This window comes from Akebia trifoliata, chromosome 4 (assembly GCF_017979445.1).
Source record: "Akebia trifoliata isolate Shusen 1 chromosome 4, ASM1797944v1, whole genome shotgun sequence".
Lineage (NCBI taxonomy): Eukaryota > Viridiplantae > Streptophyta > Magnoliopsida > Ranunculales > Lardizabalaceae > Akebia > Akebia trifoliata.
The window spans coordinates 15,134,116-15,150,320 of NC_141378.1; the positions used below are offsets into that span (position 1 = coordinate 15,134,116).

The 16,205-nt window shown below is 35.2% G+C and overlaps 2 protein-coding genes and 1 long non-coding RNA gene across 6 annotated transcripts in view; 1 reads left to right on the plus strand and 2 right to left on the minus strand.

Moving 5' to 3' along the window:
- The window catches only part of LOC147404068 (uncharacterized), a 28,233-nt gene that overhangs the window by 8,780 nt on the left and 3,248 nt on the right, over positions 1-16,205 (plus strand). Inside the window, exons 1-2 of one of the 2 annotated variants that reach the window (XM_086439910.1) lie at positions 12,232-12,391; positions 12,896-13,421. The exons of the other annotated variant lie outside the window; for it this stretch is intronic. Of the exons in view, the coding sequence (XP_086296036.1) occupies positions 12,927-13,421 (495 nt within the window). The 5' untranslated portion in view covers positions 12,232-12,391; positions 12,896-12,926. Of the gene's footprint in view, positions 1-12,231; positions 12,392-12,895; positions 13,422-16,205 lie in introns of those variants that run through there. 2 annotated transcript variants of the gene reach the window in all.
- On the minus strand, positions 2,778-7,432 carry LOC147404070 (disease resistance protein RPM1-like). 3 transcript variants are annotated; one of them, XM_086439909.1, is made up of 4 exons: positions 4,450-7,432; positions 3,670-3,779; positions 3,441-3,575; positions 2,778-3,166 (listed from the first exon to the last, which is right to left on the minus strand). In XM_086439909.1, exon 1 carries the CDS (start codon positions 7,331-7,333, stop codon positions 4,466-4,468), a length of 2,868 nt encoding a protein of 955 aa, XP_086296035.1. In that variant the 5' UTR covers positions 7,334-7,432; the 3' UTR covers positions 2,778-3,166; positions 3,441-3,575; positions 3,670-3,779; positions 4,450-4,465. The 3 variants fall into 3 exon arrangements, with proteins under 3 accessions (XP_086296035.1, XP_086296034.1, XP_086296033.1); XM_086439908.1 differs by having other exon boundaries at positions 2,778-3,365; XM_086439907.1 differs by having other exon boundaries at positions 2,778-3,575.
- LOC147404071 (uncharacterized) lies at positions 9,493-11,054 on the minus strand. Its single transcript, XR_015177211.1, has 2 exons — positions 10,679-11,054; positions 9,493-10,010 (listed from the first exon to the last, which is right to left on the minus strand). It is a non-coding gene; the product is annotated as an uncharacterized LOC147404071 (long non-coding RNA).

Genomic DNA, 16,205 nt, shown 5'->3' on the forward strand with positions numbered 1-16,205 from the left:
TTAGATACACTTATACCAATATCTCAAAAACAAAGAAGAAAATCGTATTTGAAAGCACCCTCGATCCGCGGGGTGTGCGGATCCGTTTTTGACCCTTGAAGTTTGGGAGTCGCCACCTAGTTATTATGGTCTAAAAACCAAACTGACTCTAAAACGGATAAAAAACTAATCTACTACAGAAAAAAAAAAACTGAATCCGGGGATCACATTATGGAGTTGGAAGGTGCCAACCCCGTCCGGCCAATGTCGGTCTCTACTTATCTCAAATAAGACTACATTGCTAATGACAAAACCTAGATAAAAAATAATAGAAATGTTACCTTCAATATGCAAAGGTTTTATTCCCTCAGATCTGGTGAAATTGCTCCTTGTACCGTACTCCTTACTTCGTTCTGTCTCCGGATCTAATTTCTGATCTCCGAGGCAATGTATCTCCTTCTTGGATCTGGATGCTTCGAATTTGTTATAGATTTTTGGGATGTTTTTTAAAGGTTTCTAGGTGTTTTTTAGGCTGAAATGGAAGTACGGGTGTTAGGTCAGGAGTTGGGATTCCAAAATTAGGATTTTAGGGAGATTGTGGAGGCTTCTTCATCTACTTTTTTTAGGATTTTTTATTTGATACGAAAATAGGGTGTGGAGGCTCCTATTTATAAAGTTTTTAGAAGCATTAGGATTTGATTAGGATTTCTTTTAGAGTTTTAATTAGGGTTTTAAATTTGGTCTTATGAGATTGGCTTAGTCTTTAGGGTTTTAATTTAGGGTTTTGACTTTAGTTTTATGAGATTGACTTGATTAGTTTAAATTAGGATTTTGATTTAGGGTTTTGAATTTAGTCTTATGAGATTGACTTGATTAGTTTAGATTAGGATTTTGGTTTAAGGTTTTGACTTTAGTTTTATGAGATTGACTTTAATACTTTGACTTTAGCCTTTCTTGGTTGACTTTTAATATCTTGACTTTAGTCTTATTTGATTGACTTTAATATCTTGACTTTAGTCTTGCTTGATTGACTTTAAATTTTTGGAAAACCCTCCTCTATTATATCTTTAATTCTTTGGACCCCCAAATGGAGGGGTCCTTAAAGAAATATCTTGCGAACCGTCAACAATTTTGCCTGAAAGCCTGATTGATCGATTTTTTAGGTTCAAATTTTAAAATTAATTTTATTAATGTTTCACTTTACATTATTTAATGATTTATTTATTAATTTTTAAAATTTTAATTATTAAAATTGTGAAATTACCATTTTACCCTCGGAACGATTTTTTACGTTTTAAGTCGTTTTTCAATGTTCCAAGATGTTTTGGAATCAGTTTTTCGTAAGAAATTCAATGGGAGTGTTGATTTTTGTCATTTATGAAGTTTTTTGTATGAAATGGTTGTGAACTTGATGAGGGGTATTTTCATAATTTTATCGAATTCTGTGAAAATTGGCGAAATGATTTATTTGATTTCAATTTATTGTTTTATATGTTTGAATGGGTTTTCCTAAGCGTAATGTAGGCTCTAGGATTGTTTTGATGTTAGGGGTATTTTGGTAATTTTGTCATTTTTTAGTGATTTTTATCGTGAAGCTTCTTTTTGTCTGAAAAATGATGATTTCTAGATTTCTGGGGTCATATTTTCCTAGCGTAGCGTGATTTCTAGGTTTTGTCAGTTCGAGATACCTCATCCGGATTTCTGAAACATATCCAGTAACAAAATAAAGCATTGGAATAAACATCCATCATTGGGAATCATTGCGATCAGGTTGACAAGTTGATTAATCAGGCGAGTGCAAAAATAGGGTGTCTACAGTATTCGCCTTAATGACAAAATGAAACATGTGGTAGCATCAAGACCTTGCTAGTGCATCAGAGGAAATTTCTCTAACAATAGAACACCACACGTATAATCCACCATAAATTCACACAAACAAAGAATGTGAAGCACCAAAACCCTGTAGTTTAGAGGAAAAAAAAAACAGAACGAAGGAAAGCTTAGAGAATACAATTATGTCATATTTAAACAAATTTAACAACAATTTAAGGCACCAGCCTGTTCAAGACTATGTTTAAGCACTTGGACTTCCAATCATATTTGTAGACAGTTTAATGTCACCTTTCTTCTAATCTCCTTTAGGAAGCTATGATAGATTCTAAGAAGCATCTTTGTGACCTCATTATCACTCACTACTTTGCTTTGCAAACCTTTTCTAGCGCATCTTCTTTTCTTTATCTGAAATTGCATACCTTTTCTACTACAACGGCCTTTGAATGAGGCATAATTGTACCTTTTGAATGAATCATTAGCGCTAGGAACCCATTGGGTTGGGTGCAATTGACAACTACCTTGTGCCCAGGAAATGTTGTAAAAAATTAGAGCTTTCTACAGACAAAAACAGGGGAAAAAATTCTTCATTACCGCAAAAGAGATTCTAAACCCTACAAATAGAGTGAAGAGAGACTTACCAGTCAAATCTGGATTATTAATTTTAATTCGTTGATATTTTCATGAGAGACCAATTCACCATCATTGGACCAATGCTGATTTAAAACAATTTGAATGTGTTGGACCATCCAATGGTCCTCTCCTTCTTCTACTATTTCACACCTTCATGATGGTGGTGGGGCAACCTCTTGATGAAGTCTTCCGGCATGTCCATTATTCTCAATTCTGAAAGCCATTGGGAAATTTCTTCAACTTTGGGCAATCATGTACAATAAGTACTTGCAAGCATGGCATCATCCCCTCCTCTATCCCACTCAACTCCTCCAACTCAAGCAAACACATCATACCAAAAAAATTTAGTTTTGGAAAATTTAATCATCCCTCATTGCTGCTAGTGCCACCCCAACCAATCTACCTTCCCAAGTAAGCCTTGTCATTTAGTTGAAGTACCTCCAAATTGGGTAGTTGTGCCAAGGTGCTAACTGGGTCTTCCATTACATTGTTTTCCATTAATAGACATAACCTGAGGCATTTAAGAGAACATGTCCACTGCAGTAAGTGCCCTTCCTTCATAACACCATATAACAACAATTTCTCAAGATGGAGAGGAGGTGCTGACATATTGGATTCCAAATCAAGGATGTCTTTGGCACTGGATGCACATATTGACAAAGAGCGAAGGTTTTGCATCTTCTCAATGGCAACGCAAAGCTTTATGCAATATTCTTCTTTGACTCTACAGAGAAATAATTTTTGGAGTTGGGTTAAGTAACAAAGTTGGCTTACTAAGCCTTCATCAGCACTAGTGTTTGCAGGTTATTTGAGATGTTATTGATTCTTCCAAATGTGGAAATTGTCACATGAACACCTACATGCCAACTCGAGAGAAGATGCCTCAATTGTGGAAGCATTTGCAAACTCTCCACCTTATCAGTCTATATAACATAAGGTTCTGTTTTAGATACACTTACACAAACATCTCAAATACAAAGATGGCAAATTGTATTCACCTTAATGCCAGAATGAAACATGTGGTAGCATCCCTTAATGATTGGAGGTTCAGAGGAAATTTCTCTAACTATAGAACACGATACGTATAATCCACCATAAATTCACACAAACCGAGAATGTGAAGCACCAAAACCCTGTAATTTAGAGGGGGGAAAAGGAAGAAAGAAAGCTTTGAGAACACAATTCTGTCATATTTAAAGAAATTCAACAACAATTTAAGGAACCAACCTGATCAAGACTATGTTTAGTCACTTGGACTTCCAACTTCCAATCATATTTGTAGACAGTTTAATGTCCCCTTTCTTCTTATCTCCTTTAGAAAGCTACTACGGTACATCCTAATTTAAGCAAATTTAACACCTCAAACATTGCAAAATATACACATGAAAACAGTTCTAATCAGCCATGCATTATGTCTTAGAATCGGCCCCAAACACCAACACATTATATCGTGAAATTAGTCCCAAATAATAGTCTTTGCGGCTATTGTACCCCGAACATTTTCCAAGATTCGATTATATAATATGTGACAACCACCCCAAAAAAATTGACATTTCATTTCATTAAAAATAGCACTCAGAGATTTGATTTTTATTATGTCAAGTAAATCATGGAAGCAATTCCACAAAATCTAATTGGGCTGACCCACTCAATAATGCCGAAACCCGATTCATCATGTCACCAAGATTACCCAATTACCTTAAATCCCCATTCATGTAAAACTAGATTTTTATTTGTATTCAAATCTCAGATCCACAATTCTGGATCTTAGAAAAATTGGGGTTTTAAATTTTGAAAATTAAAGTGAACAAAACTACTACAATTGACTTTGAATGATTATAATTGTACGTTTTGAACGAATCCTTAGTGCAATTGACAACTTCCTTGTGCCCAAGAAGTGTGGTAAAAAATTTGAGCTTTCTGCCGACACCATATAATGTGTTGGTGTTTGGGGCCGAGTATATATAGTGAACCCTACAAGTATATATAGTGAAGAGAGCAACTTACCAGTCAATTTTGGATTTCAATTACTTTTGTCGGTTGATGAATTCCCAAGATCAATATTCTCCATCTGACCAATACCGATTTGAACACTAGGAATGTGTTGGATCATCCAATAGTCCTCTCCTTCTCCTTCTCCTTCTTCTACTATTTCTCCTTCACGATATCGATGGTGGTGGCGCAATCTCTTGATGAAGTCCTCCGGCATGTGTAGCATTGTGAAATAACAGAGGGATTTGAGATATTGAAAGCCATGGGGAAGCTTCTTCAACTTCGGGCAATCATGTATAATAAGTGTTTGCAAGCATGGCATCATCCCCTCCTCTATTTCACTCAACTCCTCCAGCTCAGGACAATGATTTATAGTCAAAACTCTTAGTTTTGGAAAATTTAATAGTTCCTCATTGCTGCTACTACCACCCCAACCAATCCGCCTTCCCATGTAAGCCTTCTTAAATACTTGAAGTACCTCCAAATTGGGTAGTTGTGCCAAGGTGCTAAATGGATCTTCCCTTAATCTGTTAAATCCTAAAAAACATTTCCTGAGGCATGTCAAAAAACGTGTCCACAGCGGTAAGTGCCCTTCCTTCGTAGTCCCACATAATCGCAATTTCTCAAGATGGAGGGGAGGTGTTGATATATTGGTTTCCAAATCAAGGACTGTTTCGAAATTGTGTATTGACAAAGAGCGAAGATGCTGCATCTTCTCAATAGCAGCACAAAGATTTATGCAATGTTCCCCTCTGACTTCATGGAGAGTTAATTTCCGGAGCTGGGTTAAGTAACAAAGTTGGCTTACTAAGTTGTCATTAGCGGCCACACTCCCTAGTGTTTGCAGGTTATTTGAGATGTAATTGGTTCTTTCAAATGGAGACAATGTCACATGGACATTTTGTATCTCACTCAAGAGAAGATGCCTCAATTGTGGAAACATTTGCAAACTCTTCACCTTTGTATCACGCACATCTAAAGTTTGTAAGTAGTATAACTTATACAATGAAGATGGAATTTCACTGATGTGTGTCCCCCTCACACTTAAATAGCGCAAATGAATCAACTGAACCACACTACTTGGCAAAATTTCGATGTTTGATCCCATCATATCTAACACTCGCAATGATTTTAAGCATGATACCATTTCAAGTGACGGCAATGGGAAAAATTGGTCGGCAGAAAATGTTAGAAAGGAGCGGGTTTTTATATTAACTGTGTTTGATGGAATGCTAACTGAAGTGCTCTGCATTGATACACGACGTTGTCCCTCGATTGTGTTATTGCTTTGCTTGATGAAAATCTCACCAAATTCTTCCTTCTTAATTGCGTGAATGGCAATGTCACGCATGAGATCATGCATTCGACAAGCTTCTAGCCCAACATCATGATACCTGTTATCAGCTTGCAACATGTTCCTATCAATGAGCTGAATGATGTACCCACGTGCAACCTCCTCTAGTGTTTTCCGAGGGTGATCTTCGACAAAACCTTCAGCCACCCACAAACGGATCAATCTTGATGTCCTGATTTGATAATCTTCCGGAAACATACCACAGTACAAGAAACAATATTTTAGACAAGAAGGTAAATAATTGTAGCTTGTTAACAAGACTCGAATTAGTCTTTCAAGATCTTGATTATTACTTAGTTCCCAATCAAGATTCCCTAGTACGTCGTTCCATTCTAATTCATTTGTGTCTCGCTTTGACATGAGACCACCAATAACAACAATTGCTAGTGGTAATCCCCCACACCTTTTTACCATTTCCTTTCCGATTTTCTCCAAATGTTTTGGACAATAACCCATGAGAGATTCCTTCTTGAATGCTTTTTTGCAAAAGAGACTCCAAGTTGATTCATTGGATAATGGCTTAACTTGGTGAACATAGCAAGTATCTCCTGCAGGAGAAGCTACATGCATATTGCGGGTCGTGAAGATAACCCTACTCCCACTTTCACATGGTAATGCATATTTAACCCCTTCCCAAGCATTAACATCCCAAATATCATCAAGAACGAGGACATAGCTTTTCCCTTCCAAATACTTGTATATTGTTTCAAGTAACTTATTCGGTGCCATCACCTCCACATTAACAGGAATTGCCTCCTGCCCACTTTCGTAAAATCCTTGGAGCATTTGTTTCAGCATATCTTTAACTTGGAAGTCTTGGGACACAGAGACCCAAGCATTACATTGAAATTTCCCTCCCAATATGTTCTTGTAAAGTTTCTTGACTATGGTGGTCTTTCCGGATCCACCCATACCAACAACTGAAACTATTGATCGCCGATTGCCGTTTTCTTTCTTTAGCAGCCACTTACTTAACTTCTTCACAACTTTATCGATCCCGATGATTTCATCTTCTTCAATGAAAGGATTAGACAGGAAGTGATCTCCGCCCCATGTTTCTTCATCGTCTTCGAGGCTTGGGCCAGTTCCTTCTTGTCGAAGGTTGTATCGCAGCCTTCTTGTAGAGATGTCATCAACCTCCTTCCTGATGATTTCAATCTGAGAATGAAATTGATGACGGGTTCCCATCTGCTTGAAGAAAGTATGCATGTAATGAATGCAATACTTGATATCTAGACAACCCCCAGCCGCTTCTCCTGACTCGATGAGAGAACTTTCCATCATAAATTGGAACTCCTCGAGAACATCTTCTATTTTGTAGGCTTCATCTCTCACTTGTGCCACCCACTGATTCACTACCTCATCTCTCACTCTTCTCTTCTCTGCATCCCTTAGGGCTGCCTTCATCGTAGAAAGTTCATCGCAGATGAACTTAATGTCATTGTCGATTCCTCCTCGTTGGATTCGCCATTCTGTGAGACCTTCTTCAATCGCCAAGTCTTTTAATTTGGTGATGACAGACTTCACTAAAGCTTCTACTGCCATTTTCTAATTCTCTTTGTGGATTCAAACACAGCACAAATCACTCCAACAATACTTTGCTGATCAGCAATGTAGTTGAGACAACTCTCTTCACCTTTAAAATTCAACCCCTTCTCAAGCAAGAGAAAATGATTAAAAAAACGTCTTTCAAATTTCAATGGTGAGAATATCATCTTGGTCATTAAGTGATCTTAGCCGTTAAATAAAATAATATTAGTAATTTAATTTGTGTATTTGAAGAATCCTTGGCCAGTACCACCGACAGATGCTCCATTATTCAACCTATTTGTTTTCTGAAAAAGATTAAATATGACACAACTTGTTCGAGCTCTAATTTGATCTTGGCTAATTAAGTACATATCCAAATGGACAGGACATGTTGGTTCAAAGTTCAAACAAATTTTATTTACCCGAGTCAACTCAAACTGCAAGACAAATGATTTGACCCACCACTAGCTGGCCTTACATGCTCAAAAGATTTCTAACCATTGGATTTAAGCAAATTTTCATACTATAGTCCTAAACCCATAGATTTGAATATTTTCCATCACACTTAATCAGAGTATTTGGAATCACTGGACACATTTCCTTGTAGTGCTACGCAACAAACCCACACTTTAATGGACCCATTCTGTTCAAACACAACATGTGGGTATGGGCTGTCTGGTGCACAACTAATTATATACTATATATGAGTAGTGGAGAAAAAAATAATTTTTAAACTAAGAAGTAGTTGTTGACCAAGTAATAGCATCAATTAAGATATTTTATAATCAAATATAATAATTTAACTAAAATAATAATAATAAATGGGATTTGAAAATAACAATTTCACTTTCAACTTTCAAGGATCGTACACTAAAACTAATAAATTTTGCATTAGTAATTTTAGACCTTAGGAGGGAAAAGGATCAAAATAGTAACTGTTTTCTTTCATTGTTTATTGTATCTAAGGAAATATAGGAATAGCGAAATCATTTTAGTGACAATAAAATTACGAAATAGAATTTAAGGTACAAATATAACAATTTTCATGAGAGGAGTTCTATTTTTCAGAAGCAAATAACTGCTCAAGGAATTTAGGGGATCTTCCTTCAACTCTATTATTCCCTATTAGAAGCATTATGTAAGCCCGTGCCCTAGCTTTTGTCAATCTGTATTTTATGAATTAATATTAAGCTATAGCTTTCAAAGAAGAACAAAAGAACACAAAAAGATGAGTAGAAGAGAAAGGTACTGAATCGTATTACCTATCACCTCATTTCTTAAGGTTGCATTTGAGAACACATTTAATAAATTAATTAATAATCTACTCTTTAAACTATTTAATTATCTCTTCCACACCACTTTTCTTTATATTAAAAAAATTAACAAAGAAGTAGGTGTCGATTAAGTAGTAGCATTAATATAAGTTATTTTATAAAAAAGAATTAACTAATAACTTTGGAGTTGCAAGTTGCGAGTATCTACGGATATAGAAAGTATGGCTGTCAATGGATCGGATTAGACCTAATATCCAATTCGTTTCGATATATCTCATAACTTCGGGTTTGGATCAATGTTTTGAATTTCGATAAGGATCTTATCCGGGAAGGTTAAGTTTCAATCTGATATCTTATTGAATCGGATCTAGATCAACCATGTCCCAATCCGATAAGGATCCGATCCGATAATATTTTAGAATGTATATAAATTATATTATATATTTGTTGAGATGTGCATATTTGCTAGAAAAATAATGTGGCCGATGCTTTGGTAAAACTTACTTCAAGAACTAAGAAATCCCTGGTGACATATTCTATAGCTTCTTTACCTCTGAAGTGAGACAAGCAGTGCAAGGCGATCTTAGTCGGTGGGGGCAATAGAATCTCTCTCCTATTTTTTTTGCCATAACCTGTTTTATGCTAAAGATCATGCATCTAGCATCTAAGTAGATCTCATCTCCAATGAGAAAACTGGATTAATGTGAATTATAAAATATTGTCTGAGATTGTTATAGATTATTTATTTTAAGATGCAATATATTGGATGCAATTAATTGAGCGGATTACTGATCCAAAAACTTAATCTATCAAATGTGTGATCAACCCATAAATAAGAACCAATGAAAAAAAAAAACTAATCAAACACTAATACACAAAGAGTATCACCACACCAAAATGTTAGATATGAAGCCAACTATATATATGTATGAATCAAAGAATTACAAGAAGGATCCATGGAACTGCGCACACACATTACCAGTCTGTATAACATAAGGTTCTATTTTACGCACACTTATAGAAAGATCTCAAGAATAAAGAAGGCCATCGTATTCGCTTTGATGTCAAAATGAAAGTTGTGGTGGCATCCCTTGATGATTAGAAAAAGCTAATGAAGCTTCAGAGGAAATTTCTCTTAACTCTAGAACACCGCACGTATACAATCCTCCATAAATTCACACGGAGAGAGAATATTAAACACCAACACTCGGTAGGTTAAGGGGGGGAAAGGACATAAAGAAGAATAGGTATGAGATTACAAATATGTCACATTTAAAAAAAATTCAACAACAATTTAAGGCACCAACCTGATCAAGACTATCTTATTATAGATCCTCAGAAGCATCGATATGACATCGTTCTCATTCGCAAGTTTGCTTTCCAGACCTTAGTGCATCTTCTCATCAAAGCTTCCAAAACTAATTAAGGCCATAAATAAAACTAATCTCTTAAGAGAATATAATTAATGAAAACAAATGAATGAAAGCATAGCAACTAATATTACATAGGACTTATGCAATTTTGGTCCTACGTTACATCGAGTCGACTCAATAACTAATCTGGAATTTTCAATTTTACAAATTTTCATGAATCTTGCAAAAATGTAAGATACTTGAAAACTTGAATTTTGTCAATAAAATTCAACCAAATTTAAGCACCTCGAAACATTGAAAAACGTTCACATGAAAACAGTTCTAATCAACCATGCATTAGATCTTAGAATCGGTCCCAAACACCCACACATTAGATAATGAAATCAGTACCAAATAATAGCCTTTGGGCCTATTGTACCCCGAACAGTTTCCAACATTCAATTTTGTAAAACATGACCACCCAAAAAAAAAAATGACATTTCATTTCATTGAAAACAACCCTTGAGATTTGATTTTTTAGTTAAATTTTCTTAATTTTTTAATACATTGTGGAAAACTTTCAAATTTCCCCTACCTTTTTGGGAATTTCCCCATGAATAAAAGCATGGAAATTGATATTTATATAGGGAAAGGTACTTCAAAGGAAAGCTTTAGATATTTCTAAAATAATTAAGGTCGTTTAATATTACAAAATAAAGAATAGAGAAACTTACAAAGCAATTTTAGATCATGCATCCAATAGAATTCTCCTTCGCCTTCTACTATTTCACCTTCACCAAGGTTGTGCAACCTCTTGATGAAGTCTTCATGAATGTCCATTTTTCTCCTTTCATGAAGGGACTTGAGATGTTGAAAGCCAAGGGGAAACTTCTTCAACTTTGGGCAATTATCCATAAGAAGTTTTTGTAAGCATGGCATCATCCCCTCTTCTATCTCACTCAACTCCTCCACCTTAGGCAAACGTACCTTGTACTTTAAAATTTTAGTTGTGGAAAATGTAATGGTCCCTCATTGCTAGTGCCACCCCAACCAATCTGCTTTCCCAAGTAAACATTCCTATATAGATTAAGCACCTCCAAATTGGGTAGTTGTGCCAAGGTGGTCTTCTATTAATTTGTTAAGACCTAATACACATTTCCTTAGCATGTTAGAGAACATGTCCACGGTGGTAATCGGCCTTACTTCATTTCCGCATATAACACCAATTTCTCAATATGGGGGTGAGGGGGTGGTTTCCAAATCAAGGACGTCTGCACCGTATGAGATTATTGACAAAGAGTGTTGCATTTTCTCAAAGGCAACACCAAGCTTGACACAATATTCTTGTTTTACTCCAAATAGAAATAATTTCCAGAGTTGGGTTAAGTAGCCATGGAACAACCACCCAAAAGTGCCTTCATAGTTGAATCGTGATAATCTAACTACCCCATGTGGCACTCAATCGATTCTTCTCATTTGGCAAGTTCAGAAACGGTAGATCTGTAAGTCTCGGAATACAAACCGCATTCCCCCATAAAATTGTGTATCCCGAGCCACATAGATCTACGGTTTTCAAATTTGTCATAAGATTGAGTGCGCCACGTGTGATGTTAAACAGCTTGGAGAGGACCGTATGGTTTGATGCTCAGCCTCAAACGTCGTTTCAGGTTAGAAAAGTTCATTCGAACGCCTTTATCCAATGAGTGGTGTAGAAATAAAGATATTCATTTGGTGCAAATCCTTAGGAATTAAATCAATCTCAAGCAAAACTGTATTTTCGTTCCAAGCTCATTATAGTTTAGTGGTGTAGAAATAAAGATATTCATTTCGTGCAAATCCCTAGGAATTAAATCAATCTCAAGCAAAACTGTATTTTCGTTCCAAGCTCATTATAGTTTAGTGGTGTAGAAATAAAGATATTCATTTGGTGCAAATCCCTAGGAATTAAATCAATCTCAAGCAAAACTGTATTTTCGTTCCAAGCTCATTATAGTTTAGTGGTGTAGAAATAAAGATATTCATTTCGTGCAAATCCCTAGGAATTAAATCAATCTCAAGCAAAACTGTATTTTCGTTCGTAGCTTTTCCGTTTATGGCAGTGATCGTCACCGTTAAACAGTGTTCTAAAACTTCTTATTCGCCATATCAGATTCCCCACGGGCTTTCTTGCAGAACAGTTATCTGATCGTGGATGACAATGATGCCACGTGTTCAGCAGGACCACATTTTCTCTCTCAAGATGCCACCTATTCAGGGGACCACATCTCTCTCTCTCTCTCTCTCTCAGAGGCGCCTTTTCTACTCGCGCTAACTTATAAAACGCCATCGACAGTTCAGTTTTTCACTCTAAACTCTTAAGCTGAGACTCTAGAGCAAGAGTTTTCGCTGGACTCTCCAGAGATCTAAGATCAAGTTGTCGAATTTCAAGAAACTCTTTAGAACTCAAGGTATACTTTCTTTCGATCTTTATCGCACTTGTTTTCTGTCAAAGAAAAGTTGAATTTCGTAAAAAAAACTTCTTTGTAGATCTAATTTCTAATTGCTATTAGGATCGGATAATGTTTTAGGGTTTTATCGAGTCACATTTAGAAAATCTCCCCAAAAAACTGGAAAAATCACGGTCAGAAATTCTTCGATTTTTTTCTCTCGTTTAATTTTGTGGAACTAGATTCAATTTCCAGGTTCAGACATGCTTGAATTCTATTTTCGACTGTAATTACTCTGTTTTTTTGGCTCTTTATTTGGATCAAGCTCTTGTAAACTGTTATTTCGTTCATGGGTCTGAGATGCTCTGACGAGGAACCAGAGAACGTTCTTGATTTCTTTTATTCTTTTTTCTTGATCAATTTGGCGGGAAAAAGAGAAATTAAAACTAATTTCAGCAAATTTTCTTTAATTATTTGGTTTCGATTCGAATAATTGTATTTCTGATTCCTTTGTTTTCGCTTCAGAAACAGAGGAATCAAGCCAAGCAAAGCAAATATGAATGTGTTCAATTCGAAGATAACAGGGAGCAGAAGTGCTTCTCCAACTGATTCACAGAAGAATCTCAAATTACTACACAGCAAATCACGATATCCTCCATTCGCAGGCCGCGGAATCGATTCTCCAACATTGGATCCTTTCGATATGGATTCTCCACTGATCCGTTATTCTCGATCCGTGTTCGTACCACCAGCCATTGATTCTGGTAAGTTTCATCAACTACTTCTGCAACAGCACTCGAACTTGTCTTCATCTTCGTCGTCTCCTCTGTCTGCAATTGAGAATCTCGAGACACCTCCATCGAGATCTCCACCTATGTTCTCTACTCCGGTGAAGGTTGAAGAAGATGTACTGGTGATGGACGGAATTCTGGTCGGATCATCACCTGGAAACCGGGGGAGGCCGGCCATAGAATCTGGATCGTCTTATAAGACGGAGATTTGTCGAACGTGGGAGGACTTCGGTAACTGCCGTTACGGATCTAAGTGTCAGGTGCGTGTCATTTCTCCTTGAAACCCATCTTTGTCTTCCACTGACATCGCTCTGTAGCTGGTAATACATCAGACATAAAAGGACTTTCTAATGTCAAACATACGGTTGAGATGAAGGTTACATTTCCTAGAGATTGATTTGGAGAACCTTTAGGAACATTCTCCATCTCAATCGTAGGCTTGTTGTTCTTTTATAGGCCGCATTTGAGTTTAGTATTTTCCAATGGGGACTTTTCTAATCTCCATAGGGATTAGTATTTGTTACTAGGGATCAGGTTAATATCTCATCTTAGCCATTCGTTGGATACAATCCAATTAAGTTGAACAGAGTATGCCTTTTAATGTAAATAAAAGAATTTAAAAAATTTAATTGATGTAAATAATTTCTACCTTTCTCTTTTGTAGAATTTTTCTAGCATCACCCTAAGGTTGAGACTCTCCATCAACATGGCACTAGGATGAGATGGAAAATGGAAATTTTCTAGGAATATATGGGCTCTTTTTCCTAGGGATGCACTATTTTTGGGAATCCCTACCATCCCAACTATTATGTTGATGGACGGAGAGCTTTAACCGTGGATTGACACTGGCAATTTTCAAAGAGTTTACTTTATAGAAATCAATTGACCATCCCTATTTAGAGCATTTAAGTATATTTATGTTATTTTAAATTGATTATTAAGTTTTGTTAACGTATGTCCTTAGGGCACATGCTAAAGTGCATTAAATACATATTGCGAAGGGAATTATTTTAAAAATCAAAACTGACTTAAACAAATTATTACCAAAAATGCTCTCAAATGCTTGTTTTCAAGGTGTATTTAATGCACCTTAACATGTGCTCTTGTTAATAAGATCCATGATTATTGAGTGACATTTTGTTTTAACACATTATAAAATGAAACTATTTATTGGAAATTTAAAAAATAATCTCTCAATTAGGGGTGCCAATGGGTCGGTTCTTAGCGAACATAGAATCATAGCCATTATATTTATTTCGGTTTCGATTCAGGATCCGATTCCAAAATAAATAGAATCGGAACCACCAAAAAACATGAGTACCCATTGGTTCCTATTCTCAATAATGGAATGATACAAACAAAATATTTTCAATCATTATAATAATAATAAAAATTCCTTTCAAAAAATGTTCATATTATCTACAAAATTATTAACTTAGTTATAATTTGTTCTACTAAAGAAATAAGTTAATGTTTTTTTCGAAAAATAAAAAGTTATCTTATTTAAAGTAATAATTTGTTAAAAGAGATGAGACGTTTTGAGCTCCAATCAATATTTTATATAAAAAATTGAAGAACTTTATATAACATACATTAATTTTGAAATAAAAGAATACCTTAAATTATCTATAGTATAAAATCAAATGACAAAATAAATTGGTTTCGGGTACCCCTCTGGTTCTTACTGGTTTGGTTCCATTTTAGACTCATCTCTAATCGGTTCCAATAAAAAGGAAATCAAAACCGGAATTTTCGATTCCAATTTGGTTTTGGTTAAATGGGTAGCCATTGATACCCCTACTCTCAAATTAATTATACTAATAATTTTAACCTCTCATAAATGTTAATTTTTGTAAATCGTGAAAATGCACATGCCAACCTCTATCAAAGGGATGTGTTAATAAATTTATTTACGATGTGTTTGGATTGAGAGAAATGGAGAGAAGAGAAGAGAAAATAAATGAGTTTCTCTCCATTTCTCTTGTTTGGATTATTAAGTGGGAAGAGAAGAGAAAATACTTGGAGAGAAAAAAGGTAAGTTTTATTTCTCTCCAAAAGTGGAGATAAGAGGAGAGAAACCTTTAAAAAAATTTATAATTTCAACTTTGCCCCTAAATCATTTTTAAGATATTTTAAAATTTCAAAGTTGTTCAAAATTATCTTCTCTTAGAGAAGAGAAGAGAAACTCAATTTCTCTCCACCATGTTTGGATTGATAGGAGAGAACTTAGGACAACTTTAAAATTTTAAAATATCTTAAAAGAGATCTAGGAGTAGAGTTGGAATTATAAATATATTTTAAAAGGGTTTCTCGCCATTTCTCTCATCTTCTCTCCGCTTTTGGAGAGAAAGAAAACTCATATTTTTTTCTCTTTAATTCTTTTCTCTTCTCTCATCACTTAACAATCTAAACAAAAGAAATGGAGAGAAACTCATTTATTTTCTCTCTCCTCTTCTCTCTGGTTCTCTCAATCTAAACAATGTTTTAAAGAACTTTTGTAATTCTAAAAATTAATTATTGTATATTTGCATAAAAATATTCCACTCTTTCCCTATAATAATATAAATTGAATAATTAGTAGTAAAGATATAAAATTATTTGTCATGAAATTTTTTTTAAATGTTTTAGAAAAAAATTGAACGCTAGGTAATGTAATCAAATCATTAACTAGATGCTTATTCAAGATAATATGCTGAATTTGGAAGAAAATAAACCAAAATAAATAGGACAAAGATACTCCCTTTTTGTATTCTCACATGGGGCCACGTGGATTAAAATGTTAGATCGTCCAGTTAAACAATGAATTATTCATGTCTTGAAGACCAACCTCATATGATTTCAATCATTTCTAACATACAAATAATTTACTAAAACTTGACTTGAATACGAAGAGTATTGGATATTCATTTAAACTTAGTTAATATAGCTAACAGCGTTGGATTCTAATATTTGTTGCTATGTGATCTTCATGGTGTGATTGACTAGATGTCCGATTGGACGAAGTGCGTATAGCTTCACTCAACAAAAATAGGATATATACAATA